This window comes from Mytilus galloprovincialis, chromosome 3 (genome assembly GCF_965363235.1).
Source record: "Mytilus galloprovincialis chromosome 3, xbMytGall1.hap1.1, whole genome shotgun sequence".
NCBI lineage: Eukaryota > Metazoa > Mollusca > Bivalvia > Mytilida > Mytilidae > Mytilus > Mytilus galloprovincialis.
The window spans coordinates 50,679,846-50,692,771 of NC_134840.1; the positions used below are offsets into that span (position 1 = coordinate 50,679,846).

A 12,926-nucleotide genomic window follows, 5' to 3' on the forward strand; every position below is an offset into this window, starting at 1 on the left:
ATTAAAAATTATATATTTCTACAATTTTTTATTTATTTATTTATTTTGGTTTTTTTTTGGGGGGGGGATGGGGAATTTGTAACAGCATAGTGTATTGCCCTAAAGGAAAAGAAAAAAAGGGGGTTAATTTTTTTTGGGGGGGAAGGTCAATTCACAACAACATACAGAGACCACGCTGTGCGTAGCTAATGTTGCAATTTGTGATTTTTTATTTCATCTGGGGACAAAATAAGGCTGCTGGCGATATTTCTGGCACCAACATTTTCCCATGTAAAAAAAATCATTTCTTGACAAAATCCATCTTCATTTCAATTGGTAAAAGATGAAAAAATAATTTGTACAAAATGTAACCAGGCGACAAGTTTATGACCCCAAGCTAATCAACGGTTACAACAGGTGCCATAATCTTTTGTTACAGGTAAGGACATAAAAAAGAATAGGTTTGTTTGCCCTAACCCTTCCTACCCAGAAAATAGCTGCCTACTCAAAATCTTTTATTGACCTGATATTAATATTTTTTTTTAATTCAAATAGGCATGAGGACTTATAGACATCTAATACTTAACTTTCTCTTATTAGCCAAATTTTTTTTATAAAAAATGCCTACCTACAATGTACCTACCCACTGTCTCAATATTTGGTAGGGTTTGGGCAAACCAAAATATTTTTAACATTAATGAATTCAAATAGAATTGGTCAGTCATCATCTTTTGTCTTTGAAGAAATGTTCATATGACAACAGAATTTGCAATGTTTACTGAAGAAAGCGTAACTGACAGGAAATTGAAAACCATAATCAATGTTAGGGGTCATCCATAATTGTCAACCATTTTCCAAAGTGTACAAAACATACACTTTTTCAGATACCCCACCCTCCCTCAAAAAGTGTACATCAACCATTTTTAGATTTCAAGAGAAGAATCAATCATTCTTAATAAAAAGAAGATCATGTCTATTATATTTTAGTTTAATATAGAAATTTGCATTGAAAATAAACTAAAACATATCTGACTGTTTTTATTTGATGACATCTATCTGTGACGCTTGTGTTTTGTCAGAATAAACTTGACTTTAGGTACAAAGATTAGTGTTTCCCCTATCGCACAATGAGAATGGTAACTCAAATGAAAAAGTGCACCTACAATGTAGAGCATGCAAAAGATTAACAATAGGGCACATAAATTAGGCTAAGAATCAAAGAAAGGGAAATGCATGGTTATATTGCATTGGTAAAGTATGGACTGACAGTTGTTGATGGAATCAGAGCTCAAGACATCAATCAATAAAAAGTGTAATGTTTTAAAACACTTTAAGTTTTTAAATTTCCCGCCTGTATTTTGATTTAAAAGGTCCCTGTAAATATGCCATTCATGGCACTATAATTGTTTATGTATATACTTTAACGTGTACATATATTGGATATTTTTTTAAGTTAAGGTTAAACCTCATATTGAGGTGCTCTTAATTAAAGGAGGCTTATATTTAGAAAAATAAGTTTACTTCCGGTTTACTGCTTTACTATTTTGGAATGCATTACAAGGAAATTAATCGAAAGGACCAGTTTAAAATCTATTCACAAAATGGGGTCTTGTCAAAATCAAAACATTTGAAGAATTTAGTGTTTCCATCGATTTTGTTTTTTAAACAGAGTAAAACGATAACCATCTATAATAAATCCGGTGAAATTGACAATCCGGGGTACTGAGAAATGTTTGCAAACTTTTTGTTTAAATAATTTTACTAGTTCACATTTTTGAAAGATTTAATTTTCATATGATTTGATCTTATATCGTTCAATCCAGATTGAGGAGAATTATGATATGGAAATGAATATCATCAAGTGAAAATAATAAAGAAGAAATATAAAGAAGAGAAACACACCCAAGCCAGTTCTCGATATTATACATCGACTTTCCCTACGGAAATGAAATAAATTCCAGAAATAGATAAAAGCGTACAGTAAAAATGTTGATTTTTTAACCCCCCTCCCCCAAGTGTACATTTTGTACACTTTAGAAAATGGTTGACAATTATGGATGACCCCTTAAAAACCATTGTTTTACTTGTTTCCTGTTAAAAAATAGCTTATTCATACGAAAATTGTCTTTCACTGCCCTTATAATACGAAAATAACAAAACTGACCGCCATTGTTCACCTATTTCCTGTGTACAATCCAACAAAGGAGGAGCACGCCTGAATAAAATAAGATAACTCAATTTTGCTTTTTCTAATCATTGAGATACCTACTTTAGACATGTCTTAAGATATATCTACATAATTCTGGCTTTAGAATTTAGATGTTTAGGTCTTTTGAGTTATGGGAAGAGTTAAAGAGGGTCTTAGTAGTAGTATTGGTAGGATGCCTTTTGTCATCTTTTTCTGAATTCTTTTTTTTTTTTTATATTTCATTATTCTGTAAATCTAAACACCTCTTATTTTGTTTCTTCATTCAATTACCCATTTTTAGATCACCTGGCCCAAAGGGCCAAGTGAGCTTTTCCCATCACTTTGCGTCCGTCGTCGTCCGTCTTCGTTAACTTTTACAAAAATCTTCTCCTCTGAAACTACTGGGCCAAATTAAACCAAACTTGGCCACAATCATCATTGGGGTATCTAGTTTGAAAAATGTGTCCGGTGACCTGGCCAACCAAGATGGCTGCCATGGCTAAAAATAGAACATAGGGGTAAAATGCAGTTTTTTGCTTATAACTCAAAAACCAAAGCATTTAGAGCAAATCTGACATGGGGGTAAAATTGTTTATCAGGTCAAGATCTATCTGCTCTGAAATTTTCAGATGAATCAGACAACCCGTTGTTGGGTTGCTGCCCCTGAATTGGTAATTTTAAGGAAATTTTGCTGTTTTTGGTTATTATCTTGAATATTATTAAAGATAAAGATAAACTGTAAACAGCAAATAAAAATTTTGTTCTTTGTAGTCAATTTTTAACAATTTTCATAAAATTTGTAAATTTTTACTAACATTTTCCCCTGAAAATGCTTAGCCAAGTTCATTATAGATAGAGATAATTGTAAGCCGCAAGAATGTTCAGTTAAGTAAGTTTTACAATAATCACCATCACCAAAACACAATTTTGTCATGAATCCATCTGTTTCCTTTGTTTAATATGCACATAGACCAAGGTGAGCGACACGGGCTCTTAAGAGCCTTTAGTTTTCTATACTTTATATTTAATCAAACTCCGTATGGTGAACAAAAGCCTGTGTGAATCATTTCAAAAGAGTCCCTAAAGTGGATACCTTGGTATGCAGGGTTGTCAAATTATGCAAATGAATACAACATTAAAATACATGTAATACTCCAAATTGACAACAACACTTCAAATAGTCTGCAAATAAAATTGCAGACCATTTGAAGTGTTGTCAACCAATTTTTAGCTCACCTTGCCCGAAGGGCTAAGTGAGCTTTTCTCATCACCTGGCGTCCATCGACGTCGTTGTTAACTTTTTACATTTTGAACTTCTTCTAGAGAACCCATGATGGAATAAAACCAAACATGTCATGAATGTTTCTTATGAAGTGCTGAGTCTGCTGACCAAGTGTTGTTACTTTGTAGCCGATCCATCATCCAAGACAGCTGCCAGCGGGGGACTTGATTAACTATGACCCTATGGGAAATGCATACAAATGACTTCTTTTAGAGAACCACTTAATGGATTGAAACCAAACATGGTATGAATGTTCCTTATAAGGTGCTGACCAAGTGTTGTTACTTTATAGCCGATCCATCATCCAAGATGGGTACCAGTGGGGTACTTGGTTTAACATTGGACCCAATGGGAATTGATTGCATACAAATGACTTCTTTTAGAGAACCACTGAAATAAAATAAACATGGCATGAATGTTCCCTAAGAGGTGCTGACCAAGTGTTGTTACTTTGTAGCCGATCCATCATCTAAGATGGCTGCCAGCGGGGGACTTAGTTTAACATAGGACCCTATGGGAAATGCATACAAATGACTTCTTATAGAGAACCACTGAATTGAATGAAACCAAACATGGCATGAATGTACCTTATAAGGTGCTGACCAAGTGTTGTTACTTTGTAGCCGATCCATCATCTAAGATGGCTGCCAGCGGGGGACTAGTTTAACATAGGACCCTATGGGAAATGCATACAAATGACTTCTTTTAGAGAACCACTGAATGTAATAAAACCAAACATGGCATGAATGTTCCCTATGAGATGCTGACCAAGTGCTGTTACTTTGTAGCCAATCCATCATCCAAGATGGCTGCCAGCGGGGGACTTAGTTTAACATAGGACCCAATGGGAAATACATACAAATGTCTTCTGTTAGAGAACCACTGAATTGAATGAAAGGGAACATAGCATAAATGTTCCTTTCTTAATGAGGTGCTGGTCAAGTGTTGTAACTTTGTAGCCAAATTTTATCTTTTTATATGATTTCAAAAACCCATGTAGATTCAGGTGAACGATACAGGCTCTTGAGAGCCTCTAGTTAAGTTCTTTGACTACAGTTATTTATATTTTGTGTCAGAAACCTATTATGTGTCAAATATTTAATTACAATCAAAATTCTGACCTGGATCAAGTGCTTATATTGTGACCATTTTTGCCCTAACTGTTAAGGGTTGGACCTCTGCGGTATCCAGCTGCAATTTGCCAAGCAATTTATTTTTCTCTTAAATTAAAAGCCACAATACTGGTACAATACTGGAACAAAACTGTGTTCCTTTAGTTTTAGACAATACATTTACTAATATCATGATTATACTAGTATTGAGTCATAATAGAGATATTATAACAAGTATTTATTCATTCTTTTTTCATTGGCAGTTTGACAATTTCTCTGGTAGATAACAACCTCACAAAAAATGGCTGACAAGGAAGAAAGGAAAGTAGTTGATGAAAAAAGATTTGCTATTTTCAGTAAAGATACTATTAGATTAATTGCTGATTCAGTGGGTATTACAGAAATAACAGATCAGGCAGCCACACTTCTTGGGGAGGATGCAAGCTACAGGCTTAGAGAAGCAACACAGGTATGTGTTACAGTGACTTGACTGTTAGTGTTGCTATCCGACTATTGCAACTCATTCAAAATTCTGACCAAATTGCAATTTGTTTTATTAAGTCTTACTGTTCAGCTGGTCAAAATTTTGAACAAACTGTTCAGTCCAAATGTGAAAGTGCAAGGTGATAAAATAAAATATACTTACTATCCTATGAGACTTTACCTCCACTTTAATGTTGTTGTGATAAAATCAGTCTAACAGTTTGTATTGATCTATTAAAGTCATTACCATGCAAAAGGTGAAATGTAATTTTGAATTGCTATAAAAATGTCCAAACTATGCTTTCATATATTTTTTCTTTTGAAAGGTCTACTATATTTATAAGAATCAGACATCATTTGAATTAAAACATCATATATTCATTAAAATATCTGTGAAAGTAAAAATTATTATCTTCCCCCCCCCCCCCCCCCCCTGGAAACTTCCTACAATCATATTGTATTTCACACATATTTTACTGAATATGAAATGTTTTAATTCACATAATGTATGATTCTTGTGAATATAGAAGTCTTTTCGAAAGAAAAACTATATGAAAACTTAGTTTGGACATTTTTATAGCAATTCAAAATTACATTTCACCTTTAGCATGAAAATGACTATAAAATATCTAAACAAACTGATATATTTTTTTACATCAACATTAAAGTGGAGTTAAAGTCTTATAGGATTGTAAGTATATTTTTATTTTATCACCTTACACTTTCACGACTTAACTGTGATTTTCTACAGCAATTTGTTCAAATTTCTGACCAGTTGAACAGTTTGCTTTTATAAAACAAATTGCAATTTGGTCAGAATTTTTAATAAGTTGCAATAGGTGGAGAGCAACACTAACAGTCAAGTCACAGTAATAGACTACTATAACACAAGGTTCTAAATGTATAAACATGGGCATATATACATGTAGAAATTTACATTTACTAAAGTTGTTATATGCTTATATAATTAAAGACAGAACAATGTACATTTTTATTAAATGTTCTCATACATAATTTTTTACTAAAATGATAAATGAACAGAAAATAATCTGGTATCAAATTTACAGAAATTTATTTCATCTTTTGAATTGACTCATTATATTTATAATGCCAAACAGAAAAATTCTGTTCTTTTGCCAAGACACTTTTGATTTTGGATTGTCATTAGTTGGAAAATTAAAACTCAACCTATGTCATGTATGTGAATTAAAAAAAATAATCAAAAGTTTTAGTACTGTATAAATCTTGACATTTCCTAACATAGTCATAAATTTGTCTTTTATTTTACTAGAATAGTTCACAGTATATGAAACATGCTAAGAGGAAGAAGCTTATGACAGATGATTTTAATAAAGCATTGAGGAAAAGTGATGTTCAGGTAACTGTATGGAAAAATAAGGAGATATGGTATGAGTGACAGTGAGATAACTATCCACCAAAGCTTAAATGAAGTGGATCTAAGCAATTATAGGCAACAGTATGGCCTTCAACAATGAGAAAAATTCAAACCATATAGTCGTCTATAAATGCTCTGACATGAAAAATATTAAACAATTCAATTGAGAAAACTAACAGCCTAATTTATAACAAAACTAACTTGGACAGAATGTTCTTCATTTAAAAAAATAAGGCGTGGAGCAAAATTTGAAAAATGCTTTTTGTTATTATCTTTGCCGCGAAATTGAAATTGTATAATGTGAGGGTTTGGTTTCACCTTGTTGAAGTCCTCTCTGTGACTTTGAGATGTGAGGGTTTGGTTGCACCTTGTTGAAGTCCTCTCTGTGACTTTGAGATGTGAGGGTTTGGTTGCACCTTGTTGAAGGCCTCTCTGTGACTTTGAGATGAAGACAGCAATACAAGTGCTATTTCTTTGATTTTTACTTATTTTTTGGCTGTACATGTATTGATTCTGTGTTATGGTTGGACACCCCATATCCTTTGTTTTTCTGTTCTGAACAAATTTAGATTATGTGCCCCGTTATAATATTCCCTGATTCATCATGTCAGTTCATATTACTTAGGTTTCTAGATGATAAATATAGAACAATATTTTGAAATTAATTTAAATTTCAATCAAATTTTTTGCACAGTTTAAATACATTTCAACAGTTCTTTTTTATGCCCCACCTACAATAGCAGAGGGGTATTATGTTTTCTGGTCTGTGCATCCGTCTGTTCGTTCGTCCGTCTGTCCTGCTTCAAGCTCAAGTTTTTGCTCAAGGTAGTTTTTGATGAAGTTGAAGTCCAATCATCTTTCTAATTTTAATGCAAAATTAGAGTTTTTACCCCAATTTTAGGATCCACTGAACATAAAAAAATGATAGTGCGAGTGGGACATCTTGTTTATTTTTGGGGAAAGACGGCTTGAAGCCGTCAATTCCCTAATGGGGTTGGCCAGAGTTCAATGCTCTCACGTCAATCGTTTTGTTTAAATAGTTTGGAAACCCCCTTAAAAAATCATACTGAAATTGATGACAAGGAGAACAGATTGACTTTAAACACTTATTTTACACATTTTCCTTCTGTTTCTCGTGAAATTATCCTATATTGAGCTTTCCCTTGCACTATATACGTTTCTGTTACAGTCCGGAAAAATCAGTACTACGAAATATTCTAAATATATCTAACCTAGTGACGTCATTGTTGGAATGCCACACTACACAGGGATATCCTTTATTCATTATAAAATCATTCACAGTATTTGTATACTAATTTAAAATCCGTATTTGTTTGATATGAACCTAATGATGTTTGCAGTAGTGTAGATGATTCACACACCAGCATGCAATGCTTTAATCTGAGGCTATAGGTAATTTGTAGGACTTTCGCGGTAAACAATGTCAATGGGGATACATGAGATTGGGGAAAGAAACGGCAGTTTTCATTCTTTCTGAAAAGTTCTGTTTTTAGAATCTTCCTCCAATTCAGGAGCACCTCAATTGATGAGTAATTATCCACTAGAATCAAATTAAATGTATCTGAACACTTATAATGTGACATTTAGTATATGATAAGTAGTCTTCAATTAAGGAATAATTTTGTGTACCAACATAATTATTGTAATGGTTAAAAAAAATAAAATGTTGCTTTTTGTATTTTTAACCTATTGAGATTGGGGAGAGCAACTGCAGTTTTTGTCAAGCCTGCAACTTTTGTTGCAGAAAGCTTGACATAGGGATAGAGAGGCGGCGGCGGCTACGGCGGCGGCGGTGTTAGCTAACTTCTTAAAAGCTTTATATTTTAGAAGGTGGAAGACCTGGATGCTTCATACTTTGTATATAGATGCCTCATGTTACGAAGTTTCCGTCAGTCACATGTCCAATGTCCTTGACCTCATTTTCATGGTTCAGTGACCACTTGAAAAAAAAGTCGTATATTGCTATCACGTTGGCGTTGTCGTCTGCGTCGTCGTCGTCGTCCGAATACTTTTAGTTTTCGCACTCTAACTTTAGTAAAAGTGAATGGAAATCTATGAAATTTTAACACAAGGTTTATGACCACAAAAGGAAGGTTGGTATTGATTTTGGGAGTTTTGGTCCCAACATTTTAGGAATTAGGGGCCAAAAAGGGCCCAAATAAGTATTTTCTTGGTTTTCGCACTATAACTTTAGTTTAAGTTAATAGAAATCTATGAAATTTTGACACAAGGTTTATGACCACAAAAGAACGGTTGGGATTGATTTTGGGAGTTTTGGTTTCAACAGTTTAGGGATTAGGGGCCAAAAAAAGGGCCCAAATAAGCATTATTCTTGGTTTTCGCACACTAACTTTAGTTTAAGTAAATAGAAATCAATGAAATTTAAACACAATGTTAATGACTACAAAAGAAAGGTTGGTATTGATTTTGGGAGTTTAGGTCCCAACAGTTTAGGAATTAGGGGCCAAAAAGGGACCCAAATAAGCATTTTTCTTGGTTTTCGCACAATAACGTTAGTATAAGTAAATAGAAATCTATGAAATTTAAACACAAGGTTTATGACCATAAAAGGAAGGTTGGTATTGATTTTGGGAGTTTTGGTCCCAACAGAATAAGGGGCCCAAAGGGTCCAAAATTAAACTTTGTTTGATTTCATCAAAATTGAATAATTGGGGTTCTTTGATATGCCGAATCTAACTGTCATGACTGTGTATGTAGATTCTTAACTTTTGGTCCCGTTTTCAAATTGGTCTACATTAAGGTCCAAAGGGTCCAAAATTAAACTTAGTTTGATTTTGACAAAAAATGAATCAGTTAGGTTCTTTGATATGCTGAATCTAAAAATGTACTTAGATTCTTGATTATTGGCCCAGTTTTCAAGTTGGTCCAAATCGGGGTCAAAATTAAACTTTGTTTGACTTCATCAAAAATTGAATAAATGGGGTTCTTTGATATACCAAATCTAACTGTGTATGTAGATTCTTCATTTTTGGTCCTGTTTTCAAATTGGTCTACACTAAAGTCCAAAGGGTCCAAAATTAAACGTAGTCTGATTTTAACAAAAATTTAAATCTTGGGGATCTTTGATATGCTGAATCCAAAAATGTACTTAGATTTTTTATTATGGGCCCAGTTTTCAAGTTGGTCCAAATCAGGATCTAAAATTATTATATTAAGTATTGTGCAATAGCAAGTCTTTTCAATTGCACAGTATTGTGCAATGGCAAGAAATATCTAATTGCACAATATTGTGAAATAGCAAATTTTTTTTTAAATTAGAGTTATCTTTCTTTGTCCAGAATAGTAAGCAAGAAATATCTAATTGCAAAATATTGTGCAATAGCAAGATTTTTTTTTAATTGGAGTTATCTTTCTTTGTCCAGAATCAACTTAAATCTTTGTTATATACAATATTCAATGTATATTCACTTTTTACTACCAACTGATAAATTAAAATAATCTTTACCATTCAGTGATAACAAGCAGTTTTTTTACATCTTAATATTTTATGATGTATTTAAATGAGTAGTTATTGTTGCAAACTCCATTAGAAATTTTAATTGAGATTAGTTTTGGAATAAGGGAAAGGGGGATGTGATTAAAAAAATTGGGTTCAATTTTTCTCATTTGAAATTTCATAAATAAAAAAGAAAATTTCTTCAAACATTTTTTTGAGAGGATTAATATTCAACAGCATAGTGAATTGCTCTAAGAGAAAACAAAAATTTTAAGTTCATTAGAACACATTCATTCTGTGTCAGAAACGTATGCTGTGTCAACTATTTAATCACAATCCAAATTTAGAGCTGAATCCAGCCTGAATGTTGTGTCCATACTTGCCCCAACCGTTCAGGGTTCAACCTCTGCGGTCGTATAAAGCTACGCCCTGCGGAGCATCTGGTTGTGTTTTGGTCTGTTTTTCTCATACTATATGCAATAGGTCTACTATATTTGTTGTATGGAATGATTGTAAGGTCTACCTATCTAGCGGGCAGATGTCATGTGACCTTGACCTCATTTTCATGGTTCAGTGGTCAAAGTTAAGTTTTTGAGTTTTGGTCTTTTTATCTAATACTATATGCCATAGGTCATCTATATTTGGTGTATGGAAATATTTTATGATCTTTATGTCAGTCCCGCAGGTTTTATTTGACCGTGACCTCATTTTCACGGTTCATTGCACAGTGTTAAGTTTTTGTGTTTTGGTCTATTTTTCTTAAACTATAAGTAATAGGTCAACTATATATGTTGTATAGAAGCATTGTTAGCTGTACATGTCTGCCTGGCATGGTTCATCTGACCTTGACCTCATTTTCAAAGTTCATTGGTCTTTGTTTAGTTATCTTGGTTAATGTTAAGTTTATGTGACAGTTGTATTAAAGCTTAGCTTTATACTTAGGACTATCAACATAATATCAATGATTAGTTTCAAGGCGAGACATTTCAGCGTGTGCACTCTTGTTATTCTTTCTGTAAAGTTCTGTTTTTTTAATCTTCCTCCAATTCAGGAGCACCTCAATTGATGAGTAATTACCCACTTAAATGAAAGTTAATGTATCTGAACACTAAAAATGTGACATTAAGTATATGATAAGTAATCTCCAATGAAAGAATAATTTTGTGTACCAACATAATTATTGTAATGGTAAATTTTTTTTCATTTTTTTTTTAAATGTTGCTTTTTGTAGTTAAGCTATTTATCATAAAATTTACAAATATATCAAAATGTGGGATCTGGAAACAAACTTCACACAGCTTATATCAATCATATTGGATTTTATAAGTACATGTATCCCTGTGATGAGAGTTGTAACTGGGAACTTTAATGGACAATTAAAACTGAATAGATTTTGCAGACCTCACTTTCTTGAGAAAAAAATAAATAATCTTGAGAGTGCTGTCACAAAAAATTGAGAATGGTCCTAGCCTGTCTTTCAGTGGTACATAATGAAAATTCTAAAATATATTGTAGTAGTTGTTAAATTCAATTGAATTTTAGATAACAACTCCCAACTTTAATCAAATGTTTTGATTAAGAAGGTGCAGATCTCATTGGTCCAAATTGTCTCTATGATGAATTCTGGACTTAGGAAATGAAATAACAATAAACAACAATAAGTTTCATTATTGTCAACCTTTCTATTTCTAAAGCTGGTGAAAAATTCATGGCAACAAATTATAGACCAATTTCTGTACTTCCCGTTTTATCAAAACTTTTAGAAAAGCATGTTTCAAAACATTTGTATGATTACCTAAAAAGATTAGATCTTTTACACCCAGCACAGTCTGGGTTTTGACAAGAACACTCTTGCCAAACTGCCCTTATCAATATCATAGATAAATGGATACAGGATATGAATGATGGTGATATCAACTTAGCAGTCCTGTTGGATTTTAAGAAAGCTTTTGATGTAGTAGATCATGATATTCTCTGTGAAAAACTTGAAATTTATGGATTTGATAATACTGCTGTGTCTTTTTTTAAATCATATTTGAATGAAAGAACTCAACAAGTACAAATTGGTAATGCTCATTCTGAAAAACTTTATATCAAGTATGGTCCCCCAAGGCTCCATATTAGGCCCCCTTCTGTTTATATTATACATAAACGACCTTCCTATTTATATGCAAAATTGTTGCACTGATTTATATGCCGATGATTCAACTTTACATCTTTCTGGTAATTGTTATCAAACTCTACAGTCAAAGGTACAAGAAGATTTACATGGTGTAGAGGAATGGTGCAATGATAACAATATGTTCATCAATAAAAATAAAACAAAATATATGATTATTGGAACGAAGCAAAGAGCAATGCCACATTACAATGAGAGTTGTTTAACTTTTAACAATCAAGTGATACAATCTTCCACATGTGAAAGTCTTTTAGGCATTAAAATTGACCCTTCCCTCACATGGACAAACCAAATTGATGTGATCTGCTCAAAAATATCATCTAGACTATATCTACTATTAAAGATTAAAAAAATTCTAAATCTAGACTGCAGAAAATTATTCTATAATGGTTATATCTTGCCACTAATTGATTATTGTTGTATAGTGTGGAGTAGTTGTAGCAGTGAGGGTTTAAAAAGGATATTAAAATTACAAAAGAGGGCTGCTAGATTAAAACTAGAAACAGACCCATTCGCTCCTTCTGCACCCTTATTCAAACATTTAAACTGGATAGAATATCATAAGTTAGTGATGACATTTAAGTGCATTAAAAATGATGCCCCATCATATCTTACTAACAAGTTTCATTATGTTTCAGACAGAAATCCATACCCCTTGAGAAATGCTGTTCAAGGAAACCTCATACTCCCTAAACCAAAAACAGAATTGTTCAAAAAATCTTTTATGTATTCTGGACCATTCTTGTGGAATAATTTGCAAATAACGTTAAGAAATATTACAAATGTTAATTCTTTCAAATACAAAATAACAGATCATTTATTGAAATCA

The 12,926-nt window shown here is 32.7% G+C and overlaps 1 protein-coding gene across 4 annotated transcripts in view; it reads left to right on the forward strand.

Moving 5' to 3' along the window:
* The window catches only part of LOC143068245 (TAF6-like RNA polymerase II p300/CBP-associated factor-associated factor 65 kDa subunit 6L), a 29,501-nt gene that overhangs the window by 1,072 nt on the left and 15,503 nt on the right, over positions 1-12,926 (forward strand). For 3 of the 4 annotated variants that reach the window (XM_076242145.1, XM_076242146.1, XM_076242147.1), the window contains exons 2-3: positions 4,825-5,030; positions 6,336-6,422. In XM_076242145.1, the coding sequence (XP_076098260.1) occupies positions 4,863-5,030; positions 6,336-6,422 (255 nt within the window). In that variant the 5' untranslated portion in view covers positions 4,825-4,862. Of the gene's footprint in view, positions 1-399; positions 419-4,824; positions 5,031-6,335; positions 6,423-12,926 lie in introns of those variants that run through there. The other variant, XM_076242148.1, reaches the window with a different exon arrangement.